At 38.7% G+C, this 20,912-nt stretch overlaps 1 protein-coding gene across 2 annotated transcripts in view; it reads left to right on the forward strand.

The window, feature by feature from the left end:
- The first annotated feature begins 457 nt into the window (after positions 1-457).
- The window catches only part of GUCY1A1 (guanylate cyclase 1 soluble subunit alpha 1), a 32,428-nt gene continuing 11,973 nt past the window's right edge, over positions 458-20,912 (forward strand). The window contains exons 1-3 of one of the 2 annotated variants that reach the window (XM_085221986.1): positions 491-603; positions 10,298-10,431; positions 18,582-18,991. In XM_085221986.1, coding sequence (XP_085078112.1) covers positions 18,743-18,991 — 249 coding nt within the window. In that variant the 5' untranslated portion in view covers positions 491-603; positions 10,298-10,431; positions 18,582-18,742. Of the gene's footprint in view, positions 604-10,297; positions 10,432-18,581; positions 18,992-20,912 lie in introns of both variants that reach the window. The other variant, XM_085221985.1, reaches the window with a different exon arrangement.

Genomic DNA, 20,912 nt, shown 5'->3' on the forward strand with positions numbered 1-20,912 from the left:
CAACGAGTAATTCTAAGCTCTGCAAGCGGACTGGGAACAAAACAAAGATGGTAGCACCCGACCGTCACAGCGTTCAGAAAGACACTTGTGTGGAAAAGATCACAGAATGACAGAATCATAGAATGGCCTGGGTTGGAAAGGATCGCAATGCTCATATAGTTCCAACCCCCTGCTGTGTGCAGGGTCGCCAACCAGCAGACCAGGCTGCCCAGAGCCACATCCAGCCCGGCCAATAGTCGCAGCTTCCCGCCACCTCCTGCACCGCTGCAACCCGCGGCCAGGAGCTCCGCGCAGCCGGACGTTTCTCCCGTCGCCGCCGCCAAAGGCCGAGGCTCGTGGCTCTGGGGCCGCACGCGTCCCCTCGGCCCGCCACCGCCCCCGACGCGGCTCGGGGCCGCCCGGCCCGCCCTGATTGGGCCCGCGGGGAGGCCCCTCCCGCAGGGCCTCCACCCCCCCCCCCCCGCCCGGGCCGGCCTCGCGCCGCGCTGCGCCCGCTCCCCAAATACATCTTGGCGGCGCCGGGGAGCGCAGCGGAGCCGTGCCCGGAGCCGTGCCCGGAGCCCTCCGCGGGGCCGCGCGGCCGCGGGCAGCCCTCGCGCCATGGTGAGTTAACGGCGGCTCGGCGGGGCGCGGCGGGGACCCTGGACAGCGCTGGGACGGGGCGCCGAGGAACGGGGGGCCGGGAAGGGCTGGGCCGGGGGGTTCGGGCGGGAAGCTGGAGCCGAGCCCCGGCAGCGTGGGGGCGCGGGGAGCCCCGCGGCCAGACGTGAGCAACCTGGGTTCGTCCCTGGCAGCGATCGGCTCGAGCCGCCGGGGGCCTTTGTGCATTGTGCGGTTTGTAAGAATTCGCTAGCTGCCAGTGCCCGCGAAGCTGATTGCAGCCGTTCGGACTGGCCGTACCGCCTTGCAATTAGGCGAGCTCTCTTATCTCGTTTGCAGCGCGATTCACATTGTTGCACTTCATGAATTTGACACAAGCCTGACGTTTAATCGCGCGCTTAAACCCGAACAATAACTTCGCTTTTGCATTCATTTCTTTTTATTGTATTCCTCAGGAACGGCAGTTCTCTTTTTGCGGTCGATTTCTGTAGCTTAAGTATTTTTCCTACTTTTTCGAGGCTTGTAATTGCTATTGGGAGTGGCTGGAGCTAGCTGTTCCTGTGGCTCAGTGAACGTGCCTAGCCCATGGCCAGTAGTCCCTCTCTCTCTCTATATATAAAATCATCCACTAACATTTGTGATGCTCGAGAAGTTTTTCTCTCAAATGTACAGGAATACCTTTACCTATCGTTTGTTCTTTCTCCTGCTTCATCCAATGCTACTCCTACAACGGGTTTATTTTTCAGAGCTGGTTGCTTCTGCTGTGCATATTGTGAGGTGGCTTAATTATGTGCACAAGATGAGTGGACAGGAAAAAAAAAAGTCCTGTGTGAAGATGTGATATTGATATTGCTGTATTGGTGTGAAATGAACTGGTTTGGAATGCTGTATTGATTACAGTGTTCCATGTACAGGTTGGGCTGAAGAGAGGTGGTGTAACTTTTGATTGTTGAAATATTAGTAGGGAAAAAGACATTTTTGTTCACTCGGATTTTCAATCGTAAAGTCTCAGTCAACAGTTGTAACGGAGCAATTATTCATTAGTGTAAACTGCAACAAAACAAGTGCAAGTGTTCAAGTGTTCAGTTATCTTGCTGTTAGTAGAAGACAGAGTATTAGTTATTTGGAAATGGCATAATCTTTTAGATTTTCCTAAGACAGGATTCCCAATGAAGCCAAGATCTCTTTTCATGTAGTTAAGATAGCTTGTTTCCAAATTGCAGAAAGTAGGAGCAAGGTGATGTATGCTGTAAATCACATAAATAGATCCACTCCTTTCTAGCATTAGGAGCCAAAGGTGGTGACAGTCCATACTGGAAAGAGATTCCACTAGCAGACTGTTTTACATAGTTAATCAGAAAATTTAGGCAACTGAAGCAACTAGGGGACATGTGAGAATATGTTACAAATGGGATGTTCTCTTCACTGTGAAGTTGCTTGCTTGGATTGTGTTGCTCTCTCACTACATCTGAATGTACACTCATAGCTCTGATGAGTACTCTTTTGCTTTGCCAATAGCAAGAACCTTAAATGAACTAGATGATTTCAAGGAAGCATGAGAAATACTATAATGGTGATATGAAAGATTTCACACTGCACATTCTCAGAAGAGAAAAGCGATTGCTGATATCATGCTGATCCAAATTATCCAGGAAAAGTAAGAAAAGAGAAAGGAAGCCATATCTTGAGATCTCTTGTTTTTGTTTGTTTTGTGGAATTATGTAGCCTACAGCTCTTATGACTCATGGCAGTGCAAGCTTATGAGGCAAACACAGCAGGAGAAACTGAATTTAGTTCCATAGTGGTATTTTTAATCCTCCTTTTTGCCATAATCAACAAAACTGTTCACTGTCCCTTGACCCATTGGTTCAGTTTCCTGTTTGAGCATCCAGTAGGTAGAGAACTATGAAATGAGAAGAAAAATGAGAAGTCAAGGCTGGTATTCATGTTGTGTCCATAGAAGCAAGTACTAAAGTCGTGTGTATTTGTCTTATTCTGCTGAATGTTTATTTAAAAATATGTCCATAACCACCCTGTGACACTACATTTCAGAACAGATCCCCTAGTGAAATCCAAACATAAATAAGAATTTATCAAAAAATGCTCAGAATATCAGTAACAATCAAAACCTGGATATGTCATATAATACAAGATTATGTCACAGCCAGTATGAAGATGAGTGCTGTCTGTCTGAAATTCTAAACTAATGTCGAGAAGCAAAGGAAGCAGTCCAAGAACTCAAGGTAGATTCTGTAGAAAATTAAGTTATTTTTCCTTTTAATTGAAATGATCTATTGCACCAAAGTATGTTGTAAATTATGTTAAAAATAGTAATTAAAAAAAAGAATATTGAGCACTGCAGTAACCAGATGTAAGATTCTAAGCTATATGCAAGGAAGTATGTCTTACAAAGTACTTGGCCACTTTTTCTATCTACTCTGTAGACAACCAGGTTTGCATTTTTAGTATAAAGTTATTTAGGGAAGAAAACTTCTGTATAGTTTTTAAAAAATATTTTAGAATATCTATCAGAAGCTACAGAATATACTTCAAGGAGAATTTTTTTTTTTACTTTTTTTTATGGTGATATCTAGAAATCATTGTTTCACCTTGTCTATTTTATTAATAACTAGAAATTAAGCTATTCAGAGCCTGCATTAGAGTTTCTTTGCTGGAGTTCCTTGTGCACTTTGGCTATTTCCTTTTTTAATGTCTTCATGGGTTTTTAAAAATGTGGTGCATTTATTTAGTTGCCTAGCATTTCAGTTAAGTTTCTTTAGCACTTGAGGTTTAAATTGAGTCAAATCTCACATTTGCCATTATTTTGAATATTACTTTCATCAGGTTTTGAGCATCTGAGCTGTATATATACTATGTATTCTGTAGGTCTTCCATGACTAGTTGTACCAGTTGTTAGAGAATCAAGTTTATCTTATCAGTGGACAAGTCTTTGTACAAGAAAGAAACACTGTTCAGGACAGAATATTTATATGTGTTCTGTTTTAAAACGTCAGTAGGATGTATGCACATGCATAAATGGGATAAGGCTAGGGTTTAAACAACTGTTGTTTCTTTTTTGTTTGGTTGGTCATTTTTTTATTGTGGGTGTTTTTTTCTTTTTTTTTTCCTAGTGAAGATGGGAAAATTTGCTAGAAACAGCAGGTTTTTTATTACATTCCTGCTTATTGATCTATGAATCAATTGAAAAGACCATGTTAATATCTTTAAAGAATCTTTTAACTTGTAACAAAATATCAATTGCTATTCATTTGGTAGCATCCTGTTTTTCCAATTCTTAGGTTGTCCTGGTCAGGTGATGTCACTATACACTAATAGTGTTTCCTAGTCAGTTTAGTTCATTTATGCCCTATAGTTCACAGAGTACCCTTATTTATTTTTGTAGACATGAAGTTCAGAGCAATCTGACTTTTATTTCTTTATTAAGTTGTCTTTATTCATTCATTTGTTGAGGAGTGCAGATTCCATTGCTGTCATTTATTCTGCTGCTTCATCACCTAATTTGGAGCAAAGATGTTCTCTAGGAATTAATTTTACTTCACTGTAGAGAGGTCTCGCTGTGTCCTCTTCACTGCTGCAGACCCCAAATAAATTTGAGGTGTAGCACTTCCACAGGCTTTCAATCTTTGAGATAACTCCACTTTAAGAGAGTATAGTTTTATGGGATGCACTTATTTTTCATTTTTAATTCTTATGACGTGGTAGTTTGGTTAAATGGAATCAATGCCTCTGCTAAGATTACAGCTTTCATGCTTAAGTGCAGAGTAGTCCCTCTCTTTTGATTGAAATGCCCCCTTCATGCTTCGGAGTCTCAAGGCTACTTTTAGGAGCTCTCCCTGCTTCTTGAACCTGGCAGCATTATCATTCCTCTCCATTTCGTGATTCTTGATTTACAGACATTATTCTTGATTTCATTGCTCTAACTCTTTTTTAATTAGTTCCTTTGTGTTTCTTAAAGCTAATCCACGGATTGACTCTCTTCTTGCATATTCATTCCAGAAGTAGCTGTTCCAAGAGAATGGTGCCCTGCTAGTAAAAGCATTCAGACAAATGCAAATCTGCACCAGTAGGCTGCTTTCCCACAGGCAACATGCTGAACCTAGCTGATAAGCAAGCAGTAACCTTACATATTATGTCTGAGAGGGCGCTTCTTTCACCATCCCCCCTTTGACTGTACCTCTCACTGTGCAGAGAATACTGTGCTCTCCCTGCTCGAGAGCCAGATATTTTTTCTCTGCTTTTGGGTAAGGGGAAAAATACCTGAAGGGATGCACCACAGCATGTGGCTGTGGGGCACAGGGCAGCCTGAAGCTGTCTCTTGGGACTGTAACTTGCACTTCATGCATGGCTATGCCCATTGATTGTTTCAGCTAAGTCCATATAGAAAATAGGTCAGCCATGCAGCGGCTCAGGAATAGAGCTTTAATTGTGTGGGCTGTAATATAGAAAGCAGGGTGTGTGCATTATCATGGAAGAGGCTGGAGGCAGTTCCAAAGATTTTATCAAGCACTGAGGAATCTAGCCCTTAGACAGCCATTTGTATTCTGGAGTTGCAGGGAATATTCCATGCAAGTCATCCAACTGCTTCAGTGTGGGTAAAAAATTCTTACTGTCAGGCAATGTGTTAAAATCTTTTTTTCCCCCACAAATGGAAATTGAAACAAACATACACTTATGAAGTGAACCTCTTCCGTAGCCCCATTCGAAGATATTCAGACTAAAAATAAATCAGTCTTGTGGAGAAATGATATTTTGTGAGGATTCTGCTGGTGGTTTTAGTGCAGTTTAATTCTAGAATGTCATGGATTCCAGAGGGTGCAGTAAAAGACTGTTCCTGTGATGCCACACACAGTGGCTGCTGCTGAACTCTCCACTTTTAATCAGCAATAGTACAGTTTTTGAGATCCCAGGAACAGGTTGTTTTTTTTTTTTTTAATGGCATATTAAACAGGAATACATTGTGGAGAGGAAACTGCCTTCCTAATGCTGTTTGAGGTAAACATGTTTAATTTCATTTTAACCTTGCATTTCACTTGGTGCTTGATACAGATGGAAACTGACAAAAGCTGTTCAAGGAGAGTGGATTTCTCTCTTCGGCAAATGCAGAAACCCTTCACACATGAGAGAGCATTGTAAAAGGCGCTGGCAGAACACCTCAGCAAGATTTCCAGTTTGTTACTTGGAAAAATTGAGATTTTGCATTTCCTCACAATTATTATACGTTGTGAAAACAGAGGACGATATACCCAGTAGCTGCCTTGTTAGTAGGGAGGGGTATCTGCTAAAAGCTGTGTGGCTCTGTAGTCTTGGCTGCAGGCATTCTGGAACCTAAAATACTCGTTGCAGTTGTTGTTTTAAATAGAACTGCTAAAAATGGCAAAATTTCCATGTCTTTAGAGAAAGCATGCATCAATCTAACTTTTAATTTAACTTTTTTTCTTTTTGCCTAAATTGTCTTCATAGTTTTCCCTTTGCACAGACAAGTTGTGGGTACAAAACCATTGGCCTCTGGTTGAGAAAAATGCTTAGTTAATCAAAAAACTGTTCAAATTTTGGTGAAAATAGCCATTAGTCCACAGAATTCACAAAGCATGTTGAAGGGTAGGATTTTAAAATTTTCACGTGGGGAAGAACGGTATGAAGGATAAGTTAAAAGACTTAACAAGGCTTTTGGACAGTGTGATGCCAATTATTTTTTTTCTCAAAAAGGTCAAAAAATCATGACAGGAATGATCAATTAATTTTAGATTGAATGAACTTCTAGTGAGGGAAACTTGTGCAACTGTGTTGAAGAGAGACAGATTCACTCCTTAGTCCAACTGCAGTTTTTCTCTTGTGATCACTGCCATAGTAGCACTTTGTATCCCGTTTTTCTGTCTGCTATTCAGAGGGCAAGCTCTTCAAGGCAAATAATGATATTTTACTATATATTTGTATATGTCACTGATCTTAATTTGGGCCTTTTGAAAAGTTAAACAAGAAATACAGCATGCAAAGGTGATAGAGAAAAAGCAGTAACTCCAGCAGAATGCAAGATTACATTGGCACAATTTCCCAGCTAAGCATTCTGTCCAAGGGTAAACTCATCAGACAGAGGGTTAATTAACAATATTTCAGTTAAAGCAAAGACTCCATAGGAATTTTCATGTGTTGACCAAGGGTCAGTGTCACTAACTGAATGGTGGCCTTCTTGATTTCTGAAATGTCAATCAGCAGTTCCTTTCTCAGACAAAAACATTTGATTGTGTGGTGGAAATGAAATACGTTGGAGGAGATGCATCTTTCACTTTTGAGTTAGGTATGGCGTACAAACACTTTAATAGGTTCATGAGACAGAGGCTACATCTATCGCTTGACACTGAAAATCTACCGCTGATCTGAAAATTAGCATCAGCTTAGATGAGCTCTGCACTTACTCTGCATGTCACGTACTCTGGATTGTGAGAGGTGGTGCATGATAGTCAAGTAATGTGGAAAAAGTCACTGGCTGCATCAGTGGTAAATTTTATAACTAGTGGAGTCACAGCTTAGTCAGAATTTGCAATGCACAAGTATACCAGGCTTGAGAGAATGGGAGGCATCATGACAAGATACGTATTATTCCCTCAGGGGAGCAGAGACTGGCACTGGGAAGTAAGAGTAGCATTTGTTAATTGATATAGTGTGAGAAATGCGCTTTCATACCTTCCTTCCAGTTTCTCTTTGGAAATATTTTACACTTCTAAGCAATTGTCATTTCTAAGCAAAAAAATATTTAAATGATAGAAGGGAGCTAAATGGTAGAAGTATCTTTTGAAATAGGATTTGAAGCAGCAAAGAGCAAGGATTACTGAATGAATACAGGATTATGATTTATATGTAGTAAAAGCTAGAAAAGAACATCCATCATTGCCCATGCTGTGGACACATTTTAGTTAGCAACATATTGGAATAGGGAAAAAAATGAGATAAGAAACTGAGAGCATACAAACACCTTACAGACTTGATGTATTAAAAAAAAAAACAACAGTTTTTATTACATTTGCTGCAACTTCCTGTATTGTAAATGGCTGGTCTATTTAACACTGGAATAAATATGCAAGAAAGAATTTTTATGCAGTGATTTTAATAACGTATTCTCACTCGTTTCTTTCCCTGCTATTGCTCTACAACCATGGAAAACACTCATAATCGTTAGTCAAATATTAATAAATTAATTCAGAACAGTAAGGCAAAACTTAAATTAGGTAACTGTGCTTTCAACAAAGAAGCTACATTACTTTTCAGTGTGCTCCTTTTGTTAGTTTGATATATAATAGACAACGTGGGATTTAGACACTACTTATAAACAGGGTTGAAGGCTCAGAACAAAGGTTTACAGCCTAAATAAGCTGCACACATACGTGGAGATATTGTGGGAACTTCATTCCTTTATCATCACAGGATGCTAGGAAAGTTGGTGTCATTGTCTCATTAGGAACTGCTAGGTGCAAATATTTAAACCATGTTCTGAATTGTCAGTATCACCTAAGCTGTAAACAGAAATATCCAAGGTTTGTGACTTCATGCAAAGGAAGACTGTTAAAAACAATGCAATCTTTCTTTTCTCTCCATTTTTAACATCCTTTTCTCTCCATTTTTAACATCCTGAGAGTACGAACTCCATAAGATTCATGTATTTCAGGTGCTGCAAAATACCAAGAGGCTTAAAGATTTTTTGTCTTGGCGTGAAGTTCTTTCTGAAGGCGGTACTACATTTCTTTATCCTTAAACTTACATCTCTCATTTTATCCTCTGGGAACTCATGCCTATCAATCCTTCCCTTTGCCCTGACTATAAAAAAGTTCTCTTAGCCTTTTCCTTCTGAAATGTCATATATCCCTAGAAAAAGAGAGAACTGCTTATAGAGCACATCTTTCTCTGCATATACACACACAGATGGAACCTATTCCTTGTCATGGGATTTCTTTGATAAAGAACCCAGTTAACGATACAATTAACTTTCCAGTCAAAGGAGCATTTCTTTTCAGGATAATAATAATTCAAAATCTGTTTGAGGTAGTTCTCTGAGTACATGTGAACTTTCCAGGACTTGCTTTTGGTTTATTTTTAGGGTTTGATCTCGGTTTACTGTCCAGTTTCCGTGCCTTTACACATCTGAAACAACAGAGCTGTTTTTGGTGCTGGTTTAGAGCTCCTATTCAAAGCACAAATATGTAACATTACAAATTGGAGGTACTCTACTGTCTGGCCCTTGCTTAACCCTCATAATTATTTTAAAATTGTTTCTGCCTCGAAGTAAAAGGCAGTAAAAACCAAGGAGAGTCTGTGACAGCTTGCGAAGCTTTAAATAGAGATGCACTTTTCATTACAGTCTCCATCTCGGTAAGATTTTTGAAAATGATGTGATGTCTTAGCATAGTGGGAAAAAAACAACAACCACCACCCAACAGAAACAGGTGGTCATGGTTAGTATGCCATTTTAAAGGCTTAGAGAATAGTAAATACAGAGTGGGTGCTGTGTATCATTTGAGTGGGAAGTAGTACTTGAAAGGGCCTTCAGTGTGGGGCAGCTCCTGCACTTGGTGCGAGTTTGATGATGTCTGGGTAGTTTATCATTGCAGAAGGTGACGTGCTGCAACCAAGATGTTTAACAGTTACATTTGGTCTTAATTTCGCTTCGTAATGAAATAAATCTGAGACGAGGCCATTTCCTCTGTGAAAGCTATGCAGCCCAGATCTTCTGAAGTCCTTTCCTACCACTGCAGTGTTCAGACTTCAGCCTTCGAGGATGACAGGCACTTCACATCCGTTGTGAAGCTGTCATTTCCACATCCCTGTGTGCTGCTACATCTTTTGCTGACACTCCGATTTGGAGCACTAGCCTCTAATGCAAGACACTCAAGCTGTTGCTTGTTCATTTTGCCTGAGGACTGGAACACAAAGGCTCCCAGCACTGAAGCATAATCTGCCACACCTTGAACAACAAACTAAGTTTCCTACCTTCTGTGGTGGAGAAAAAGCAAGTATCAGAGTAAAAGAACTGTCTGATCCTTTGGAAATTTTTCTATCCTTCTTTGCTTTCTGTTTTTTTTTTTGTTTTTTTTTTTTCTTTGTTCCTTTTTCTGTCTTTATCTCCTTACTCTCCTTTTTCTATTTTTTCTCACATAATAAAGATCAGCAGATTTTCATCATAACATTAGTTTGCAATGAGAAAGACTGCTATCTGAGAAGTGCAGCAGAGCTTTGGTGTTTAAGGCTTAGGTAAGTACACACTGATGGTAACGTAACTGCAGATAATGCTCTTGTACAGGTGGTGAGATCAACAACTGTGGACAGTTACATGTTCTCTACATTGAATAACTTACGAAAGCTTACCCTTTGTTTCACACTGTGCAGTGTTCAGGCTCTCTATCATTAAAAAGGCATTTGTTTGGATCACAAGCATGTTGTTTGGTAAGTATCATTCATATGATCCTTGTCTCATGAAAATAATGAAATCATCTCCCTTGATTAAAGGACTAATTATCTGCATTTTCCAAATTGGGAAAAAGACTTGAGAACCTTGCCTGGAGTTGCACAATTTTGTGGGAAAAGTAGCAGAAGAGCCCTTACGGTCAAAATGCATGTAATTTATCTCCACCTGAATTTGTACCTGAACTTGATTGTTGTTTTGTTTGTTTTTAATTGTGTTTTGTAGCAGAAGACATCTGTAACTATTAAACAGAAAAGAAAGGTGCCTTCTGTTTCAGCCCTGCAGATGTTATGGTAGAGAACAATTAAGAAAGTGGCTGATCTCTTCCTCAGAGCTGTTTTCTCTGCCTTGTGCTCTAGGTAAAGCACTATCAGTAGCTGCATGATGACTGTGAAAACATCTCTTCTACTGCCTGTTCTGAATGAATACACCTCTTTAATAGATACTTTTTTTCCTATCTGAAAAATTAGAAGGCCATGACCTTGCTGCTGCAGGGCAAACTATCTTCACTAATTAGAAATTCTTGCTTTTAGCTTCTCATGCATCATGTTTGATCTCAAGTGAGACTAGTTGTGTGTTTAATATCATATGTACACACCAACATGCAAAAACCTAGAACAACAAAAGCCAAGGGCATATTTTTCTTCAAAAAGAAGAAAACAGCCAAGCCAAGCCAGTGTTTTGGTGACAATAGTAGGAGAACTGATAGGGACTAATCCTATTCCTACTATACCCAGAAGCTTACTATCGACTTCAGTGTGAGTTGGCATGAGTTCTTAAATATGAATAAATATGAAAGGCAGTTGTCTGTGATTTTCAGTGTGAAAATGATCTTGTAGACATTGTACACACAAGTCAGAGGTGACAAAAATTACATTTTAAAAACTCTGCTCTTGAAAGCTACTAGTGAAACACTTGGCTTTCTGCAGACCTAATTTTCAAGCCATTTTCTAAGATGTGTTCAAGGAAGTTTTTAGTACTCCATCATTTCTAAAACTTGCTGTTCATTATTATTTAAAGCTCTGAACACAAAGGGAGTATTTTAACATATGCACTAAGACACTACACTCGATGTTTTATATTCCTCTATGACACTCCAGTATCTTTGGAAAACAGTAATGGTGTTTAGGAAAACCTGTGGGCCAGTTTTGTAAACAATTATGCACATTCAACTTCAGGCAGATGAATTCATGCAGATACAAGACTCAGCAAGACGAGTGTCTTTGAAGATGCAGAAGAATTATTTGGTCATCTCTGGATGCTTTACAGTTAATACCGTGATGCTCAAAGGAGAAGTAACTTCATGCGTTAGCAATGGGCAGTTTTGATAAGTTTATTGTTTCATTTATTATAGAAGATGTAGCAATCCTGGTTAAATCATAAATACTAGGTAAAGATTTCAGTGCAAAATACTCTGAGAAAGCTATTCATTTCTTTTCTATTACAGCAGATTACAATTGTTTTTTTACTTTCTTTGGCTCTAGAAAGCGTTTCCAATCTATGAGCTAAACAAAAATCAAATCTCTCAGATATACAAAATCATAGGTATACTCAAAGAAAAGTTTGCACTGGTAAGCTTGAGAGATACAGCTGTAAGTAGGTATTTGGAAAGAATCAGAAAACACAACAGCTGACAACTATTTCATGTTCTAGAATCACAATGCTTTGCCTTTTGTGAATTCTAATTTACATTCCACTGACTACGGGCAAGACTTTGATCTTTGTGTTTAACTCCTTCACACTGCCATGAACATTGTATTTCTGCAAGTCAAGCTCTTATTCTTGAAATGACAGAAAGAGTGCTGAAGACATCCGTTTGTTTATATGCTTTCTTCTTATGGTGCTCACTAAAATCTTTTGTGGACTGCAAATGCAGACTAAAGGGAAATGCTATATTCAAAATATATTCCTTTAGAAGTGTGAAAATAATTTCTGGACATTTGGGATAGGTTTTGCTAATGTTTGTCCTTACTGTTTTAGTCGCTTCCCCCACTGCGTACCTGGATCACTTAAGGTGTCACCAATTATGTCACTTCATTATGAGGAGCTCTGAAGACATTTAAATAATGAGTTGTGGCTGCACACAACAGATTGTACTTGCATGAAATATCTCTAGCTGTTCCCCAGAACTAGGGCCCGTGAGCAGCCAACCTTCAGAGCTCCCACGGTTAAAGTAGCTGGAGTTTTCATGAGCACCACCTCTATTACAAGTACTCAGCTGGAGGTACTACCCATGTTTTGGACATGTAGTGGAGTTTAGAGGAAGCACCACAATCCAAAACTGCTATTTCTGCCTGTGAGCATGATGGAAGAGCCAAGAATCAGGTGCTGTGGGGCTGCCTGCTGGGCTTGCTGTGGAATGTTTTCACAGATCGCCTTTGACTAACAGGAAGAGAAAAATTTTCCCACGCTATCTTCTCAGCATGCCTCCCTGTTATTTGGTCCTAACACAGGAAAAATATTTACCCTGTGAAAGTGCATGCGATACTTAAAATGACAAATATGTATCTTATAAGTTACATTTGGGAATCGGCCCTTCCTTTAGTTACATGCCAAAACATGGCTGCAGTAATTAAGGTTTCCCGTGTGCATTTAACCAGCCTAAGCCTCTCTTAGGGTTATATTTGGATCCAGGAATTTGCTGTAGACCACTGGAGGGAAATGGGTCAATCAGTACCAGAAATTCAGTGGTACTTTAAAACTAGGGATTCAGCCTGTCTCCAAGCCCATTGGTTTCTCTGCTGAGGCACAGAGCTTGTTGTTCTTATACCAACGTTAATGTTTTAAAGCAGAAGAAACGACCTTAAAATGACATACATTAGAAGTTTTGAAGTTTGCTTATGTATTCCCTGAAACTTATTTTCTGCTGATTGCCACGAGAACAAAGGAATAATTCAACTTTCTTATTTTCTGCATCTCCTAGCTTTGAATTGTCATTTTTGCAGCAGATCACAGTCCATGAGATGTGTATCGCTGTGGAAATAACTGATTGCATTTCTCTGTTTCTTAAAGCAGTTCATGAAGAAAAGTGTACAAAGGTGAAGAAATTTCACATGAAATGGGGAGAAAGTCTTGTAAGCAATGTCTAGATTTTTAGCTTAAGCTGTTATATGGGACACAGGGATGAGTCACCACATTGAAATTGGGTTTGGTAAAATATTTGGGCTGTTAAATTAACAATTGATTACTATGGGTTGTAGTATGTATTGTATGTATTACTACCCATATGTTGTATGTATTGTATGTAAACTACCTAGTTTAGTAGTCACTGCAATTTCACTAGACATTTAAGTACAGGCAGTTCCTTTCTACCAAAGGTGTGCTGTGATTAATAGAACTGTTGTGAGTGTACTTCTTTTAGAAATAGCCCCAAACAGAGCTAAATCTGGAAGTCAGGACACTGGAATTAGGCTTGCACAGCACAAAATGGCATTTAGTGCTTTGGAGTGAAAAATAACACTTCCCTAAAGGGCTCTGGTGTACAGACAGATGAGAAGTAGGGACAGCTTGTCAGAAAGAGGGTTGGATGTTTACAGGGAAAAAAGCACAAGTTAGTGCCTGACAAAGCATATTCCTTTCTGGAGATAGAGTATAATTTGAGGTTGCTGAATCCAGCCATGTCAGGGGTACGACTGCCTTATTGTGAAGTCCCCTGTTAAAAATCATTTCACCTGATCTATAGAGAGGACAACAGTCTTGTCTTCAATTATGGCCTTTGCTCAAGTAGCAACTGTGCAGTGAAAGAGCCTAGAATCTTACTGAAAAAAAGGTATTACTTTGTAGTGTAAGTACAATGGTATCTACACAGGTGTAGTAATGATCACAACACAAGTGTAGTGATCACTATGTAAGTGTAGTGATGATTCAGTGGTCACCTAACACCCAAGTCCTTGGTTTTGCAATTTTCTTTTTACACTTATATTCTTTATGCAACTTGGTCTTACTGGTATTTTAATTAAATTAATTAATTAATTAATTAATTTTAAAAAATCCTGTCCCTACAATGTACTACATCTAATGTGTACACTACATGATATTCTTGGCCAATGACACAGCTGTCCTCAGGTAAGCTAGCCATTGTATTTACTCTGTTAATGACAGAACTAACTTACTAGAAAGGAATAAATAAGGCATCCTCAAATTTCAGTGGAAGGTTTAGTCTCTGAATGCAGAGATGCAGAGAAAAACCCTGGTCCTGTTTACAAGGACATGTGTCTTCCAAGATGTCCTCCACTTGAGTCAACAACTGGCACTGACTGGCATTTTTCTATCTGTTATGACTTACTGCCACTCAGACATTTGGAAACAGATTTGCCCGTCTCCTCCAGTTACATATATCTTGTGTTTCCCAAAGCAGCCATTCCCAAACAAATCAACTTTTTGAAGGTATGTGCACACTGAATGTGCTCAAGTTCAATGAAGCAGCCCAAGTAAGTTAGTTTGCTTACTTGTGCAGGATTTAGTGAGATTTAAAAAAAAAAAACACAAAAAAACAGCTTACGTTGACTTCTTAAAATATTAACTTCTATTTTGATGCAGACTTGATCAATTTTCTCTGAGCATTTTAGAAAGCTCCTTAAAATCTTTGGAAATGGACAAATCAAAGCTTTGATTCTGCTGCTGCACATGTCTCTTTAAGTAGGAAAAGTCAAGTGTTGCTATTGCATTTCAGAATTTAAGTCAAAATTATAGGATTTAGTTTTATTACGTGAGATTCTTTGCTGAAAAGAGCAAAATGCACATTGAGCTATTCCTGATAGGGTGGTGGGTTCTAATCTGTCTTGCTACTTGTGGTTTGCTTGTGTGTAAAGAGCCAGACAGATCCTGCCTTGCTCGGTGCAGAGGCCTACTGGCAAGGGGTAAAAGGCAGTGATTTCTTTAATCCCACGAGGATTAGAGCTTGGTGGGAATTGCAAGTCTCCATTTTGCATAAAGACAAGACAGGTGTTAACAACTACTTCCCGTTCAGGCAATGAGTTCCAGACCACACTAAGCTCCTTCAAGCACTGCGATTGCTCTTGTGCTGCAGAAAGTTAGATACAGTCAGTAATATATTTTGAGGGTTTTTTTGCATCAGTCAATATATATTTTTAAAATTATTGCTCATTATGCTCAGTTCACCTAACTGATACGTCTGACTAAAAATAAAAAGTGGCACTATAGCATAACGTATGTGACTCTGATCAAATGATGTGGCTTATGTAAAGAAAAAAGTATTTAACATTGCTTCTGATTTTTCCTCCCGTGTCTTTAAGATTAAATAACAACTTTAGCTACTGTTAGCAAGTGTTATTGCTTAATTCTTATAAATGACTGCATTAATATAAGGCAGTTTTACTGTATGATTTATTCATTGCAATTGTCAAGGAACTGTTTTAACAGAGGAAAATATTCAGAAGCAGCTAGTACAAATAATCACACAGGAAGACCTTTTGGCTGTAAGACAAGTACAGATGTAAATACACAATGAAATGTTTGCACAAAGCATTTTGAACATTGTTAAATTATTCTACTGCTATGACTATGCCGTGTGAAGTCATCTTAGTTTTTCTGAGTGGCACAGTGCCATGTTGTATTCAGCCAGACACTAAATAAATTTGTTGCTTGTAGTTTGTTCTCACCACAGATTATTTAATTTCAATTTTCAGTTTGCTTCCAAAGGTAAATATGACAGCAATTAATACAGCAGAGATGAAGAATTCATATAAAACACTGCTGCTCCCATGGGATAAGCTCTCACAAAGCATGTTTGGAGAGGGATCAAAACCAGAAACTTTTCCATATTTTTTCAAGTGCCATATTTTTTTTCTCATGGTCAGAAAATGTTTTTAAACATTATGAAAAATGGGAGGGCTGGAGTCTATAATTCTTGAAACGCATTTGCAAATGTTTGGTTCAACCTGTGACATGTACCATATCTCATCTTTCTTATAACTTTTTAAAATCCATCGTACTGCTGGAATTTCTTCTTTAAACACAACATAGATGATTCACAGTCCTTCTCCTACAGACTTGTAAAAAACACTGCCCAGTAACAGTTGGTGTGGGGCAGGTTTTCCTAGAAAATGATGTTTTCTGAATTTTAGATGGATTAAGTGCAAGGTAGGATACCAAATGGAAACTTGACTTTTCAATTATGAAAGAACTAGTTTATAGATACTTTTTATTTCAGTGTTTGAATCCTCTGAAGATGTGATGGCACGAGGTTTTCACTTTGTTTCTTCAAATATGTGTTTTAGAGGGTCTTGTCACTGCAAGCCAAGAGCATAATCTTGCTTTGGTCACCGCTTTAAACTTGTCGTGCCTGTTAAGTTGACACTGGTTTGAACTGGGATATATGCTATCAAGGGACCATTCCCTTTGTTCATGGGAAAACAAGAACTTCAGGACATTTACACTAATAATACACTAATTAATACACTATCCTAGCATGCCAGTGACCCCCCCTTTCCCCCCAGATAATTCAGGATTACTGGCTTATAGAAACAGAAAAACAGTTCCACCAGCAATAGGGGAAAAAACAAACCAAAAAGCCCAACCCAACCAGAAACCAGTGATCGTTGCTGAAGGTCAGTCACTGCCTTTGTTCTTAGTTCAGTGCAAATGCCGTAAGTATTTCTTGGTATCTAATTTAACCATTAACTCCAGCTTACATTCTTTGCAGAGAACATTTTTTTTTTTTTTTAGCAGCACACATTCGCTGAGAGATACTTTAAATATACTTTTTTTTCTTTCAAAATTCTAGTTTTTTTTCTTTCAAAATCTAGTAGTAGATATATGTTGAAATCTAAGGCCCCAAACAGCAGAGTGCTTAAGTATATGTATGTAAGTTCCATCACAGCCATTGATCTTCTCATCCTTTGACAATGGTTCAAATGTATAATTATGTTATTCCTTTTCTTAACAGTATTTCAGTACACGAATTCAACAAGAAGTACAGTTAAGTACAGGAAAGGTGGATTTTTTTATTTTTTTTGTTTTGCTTTTCTCTTTTAATAATGTAATATGAGGTTTTATAACGGCTAATGAAGAAAAATATTTATGTATATATAACGATGCTTATACTATAACTAATAACAGTATATGTTCATGTATATCTCGAGAGCGTGATCCTTGCTTGGAACTCTTCACTGCCACGTTTGCTACACCAGAGTATGCAGCCCTAAAAAATAAAGTGTTACTGATATTCATATAGTAGAAACAAGTAAATTTCAGCATTGAAATCAGGAATATAAAATCTTATGCAAACATTCTTTTGCCTCTTCTTCTTATCATTGTATTTACAGATTCTTACAATAATGCTTCTGTAGTTTTGATAGATGCCCTCTAGAAGCTGTCCTGCCACCATCAGCATTGCAGCACACTTGAAAAGGGCCTTTTCTGCCAGGCTTTTTTTTTCAGCAGGAGGTCCAGCCAGAGTGCCTTCTGCTTGTTGCTACTTTTATTGCATCACTTGTGCAGCACTCCCCTGCTGTGCCGTTCATTACCGCTGTTTCAAAAGCGGCAGTTCATAACTTGTATTAGGGAATTATTTTTTACCTCGGTCTGGTGGCCCTTTGGTTGTCTCAGAGAGAGGAATAAGCAGTGTGGTGCACAGCCTGATTGAAGCCACAGTGCCTCTGAAAGAAAGCCTTATTGGCCTGTACCTCCAGAGAGAGAAATGTAATGCTTCAGCTGCTTCAAGTGTTGCCAGAAGCTCTCAAGGGTTATCTTGTATTGCGTGGGGATGAGGAGATCCGATTAAATGAGGTATGGTCAATGGAAAATGAATTAAATCTTACTGAAATAAATAAAACAAGCAGGGAATTAATTCCAAATTAAACTGAAATGTTCAACTCTGGCTTTAATGCATTGTTTGAAAGACATCACCTGTAAAAGCATAAAATCTCTTGGCGTTTCCAAGCAACTGCATCAGTTACGTGTCTATTTCCCACCTGTTGTGGACAGTAGCTGTGGCTTTTACAGCAGGCACTAACCCATGGTCTTGGACGGTCAGCTGTTCCAGGCAGCTGAGTGCTAACTTCAGTCAAATAGTTCTCTGCTCCAAGAAGGATGCCTTTGGCATTGATTAAATGGAGATTTAAGCATCCATTACAAATCAGTTTCATTGTGCCACTTCAAGTAGTTTTAATAGCTGCTTATGAAGAATTAAAAAGATTTTCTCATTAGAACTTTGCTATTTGCTCTTTCAGGAACCTCATCCATCATCATGAACAAAGATGTATCAGATAAAACAGTTCCTCTGCCTTAATTGCTGGAGCCACGATTCAGCCAAGCACTTAGCCATGCACACAATTTTAAATACCTGAAGCATTCAAGTCAGTAGGGATTACATGCTTAAAATACTGCATGAGCAAAGCTTAAGTGTTTTCTTGAGCAAGGCTTTAGGAAAGCCATTATTTTAATTCATGCGTGGTAAAAACTGCCATTTCATTTTTAAAGGAGAAAATAAAATAATGCATTTGCGTTGTTTTTTTTTTTTTTTTTTTTTTTTTTTCTTCCTTTCTAGGGGCACACATTTTTTCCTGAGATGACTTACAGCTACCAATAATCTTCCACAGTGGTTGCTTCATCAAATATTCTGGCATCTTCTTCTCTTGTTAGTAAACAGAAGAGTACTATTAAATACCAAGCCAAGTACTCTTACCCTCAATAGAAAGACAGTACAGCATGTTCTGTACAAAACTGAAGGACTTGAAGATCACGGGGGAATGTCCTTTCTCCTTACTGACTCAAAGTCGTATTGCTGATGAACATGAGAAGGGCTGCACAGAAAACAGCTCCAGAGCAGCTTTGCCCATCTGCAAAGAAGTCCACGAAAAAGACACTCAAGGAAACCTTCCACAAAGGAAAACGAGCAGAAGTAGAGTGTACCTGCACACATTAACTGAAAGCATCTGCAAACTAATATTTCCTGAGGTAAATGGGTACTGTGTATTAATACTAGTGTTTCGTTACGTACATTAAAATTTATTTTATGCAAGCCTTTAGGTGTAAGCCTTCTGAAAGCTGTTCTGACTTCAGAGCTTGTATTATTATGTAGGTCAGCAGAGGTTAAATCGTCATTTCATCCTTTCCAATTCCTTTTTTATACAATTTTGCCACAATCAGTTTTGTCTGCTCTTCAACTATCCCTTCCATTGTATTTCCCTATGTTTTGTCCTGTATTTGCACTTTTCTGCTGCTCATTTTAATTGCTCCTCTTAAGAGCATGTCTTTCCAAAGAATTTTTCCAAAGAATCTTATGAGTACAGCTGGAGAAACTCTGCCCTGGTAGCTAATTACATGAATTCCATGTTTACCTAATCAATTCACCTAACTGAATCCATACGATGTGTATCATTCGTTATTACAAATAAATACACAAATAAACTCACTGTTTTCATCTGCTATTATACTAACCTCCTGCGATATTACTTTAAAGACATGTTTAATGCAAAGGAAAATTCTAAAGCGTATATTTGAGCAAATGATTCAAACAAAGAAATAGAACTTTTGTCATATGTGAGCTGTGTCATAGCTACTAGATTTAAATGAGTAAACACTACAGAACTTATCATCTAAGTTCCAGTGTCCTCCAGCAGAAACCACGTCTGACTCTTTGCCCTGGAGAGACTGATCAGAGTATCTGTGCAACTGGGAAATGCAGATTATGTTGAAACACTGGGGTAATTAATATATTTTCAGTAATAATCTCTGCTCAATTCTAGTGAAAACAGACACAGCACATGCTTTTTCTGTATATGAAGAACTACAGCTTTAAAGAAAGTGCAACTGCATAACATTCAATGTGTGGGTATGCCTCAAATTTTGCTGAAAACATGGACAAATAGACTGGTCTATATTGGGATGACATAGTGAATGGCCATCTCTGAATACTCAGTTTATTGCAATTCCGTTACTTGTACTAAGAGCATTCAGTGTGCCTTACTAATTGTGCTGTTTGCATGTCTATTTTTCAATTCTTCCATCTATTATTTTTTTGGCAAAACTTTTTATTATCAACTTTTATAGGCTAAAGCAGACTTCCAACTCAACAACGAACTGGCAAAGCAACCTTTCTATGATGCCATGATTGGTGCTTTAAGATTGGCTGTACTCTTGCATTTCATTTGATTTTTATTTTCAACATGTATTTGTTGGTGGGATTTTTAGTGAAATAATCAGTAATATTTTTCTTTAAAAATGATGTAAGTGTATGCAGCTGCCTGTTACGTGAACACAGCAGGCTAGACCCTCTGCTGGGAAAAATGACTGGCAAAGTCAAGGAGACCGTGACCATGTATTCCCAAAGCTACTGAACCTCAAGGTTATTGTCGCAGATATTAACAGTTATTGAAGTTTTATGAATTGGAACTTTGTTCAGATATAGTAGTCTGTTCTCACGCTGTCCAGTTTCAGGGTCTGTAGACAGAAACCTTCCCAGTCATTCTTCATAGAAGGGTTTTGTTTGTTTAAAAACGTTTTTCATTGCTTTGATACTTTAAAGTGCCTTGCTTTTCGTTAGCAACCAACCTCATTTTCTTTCCCATTCAAAATACGTGGCCATATCATGATTCACAGACTCCTTGTGACATCAGTAAGCTGTGCATGGAAATCCATGATATAGTGTAAGCAGGATAAACTTTTGATCAAATTGGTCCTTACATTGTTTAGACTACTTACGAGCTTAATTACCTCACTTTCAAATATAAAAAGTGGAGGACATTATTAGAATATGTAATACATATGTATGTTAATACTACTTGAGGAATGCGTACTTAGACTTAACATAAATTGCCCAGTGAGGGTGTGGATGCCTGTAAGCATTCAGGGCCAGGCTGGATGAGACTTTGAGCAA

The sequence above is a fragment of the Meleagris gallopavo genome, chromosome 4 (assembly GCF_905368555.1).
Source record: "Meleagris gallopavo chromosome 4, MGAL_WU_HG_1.1, whole genome shotgun sequence".
Taxonomy (NCBI): Eukaryota; Metazoa; Chordata; class Aves; order Galliformes; family Phasianidae; genus Meleagris; species Meleagris gallopavo.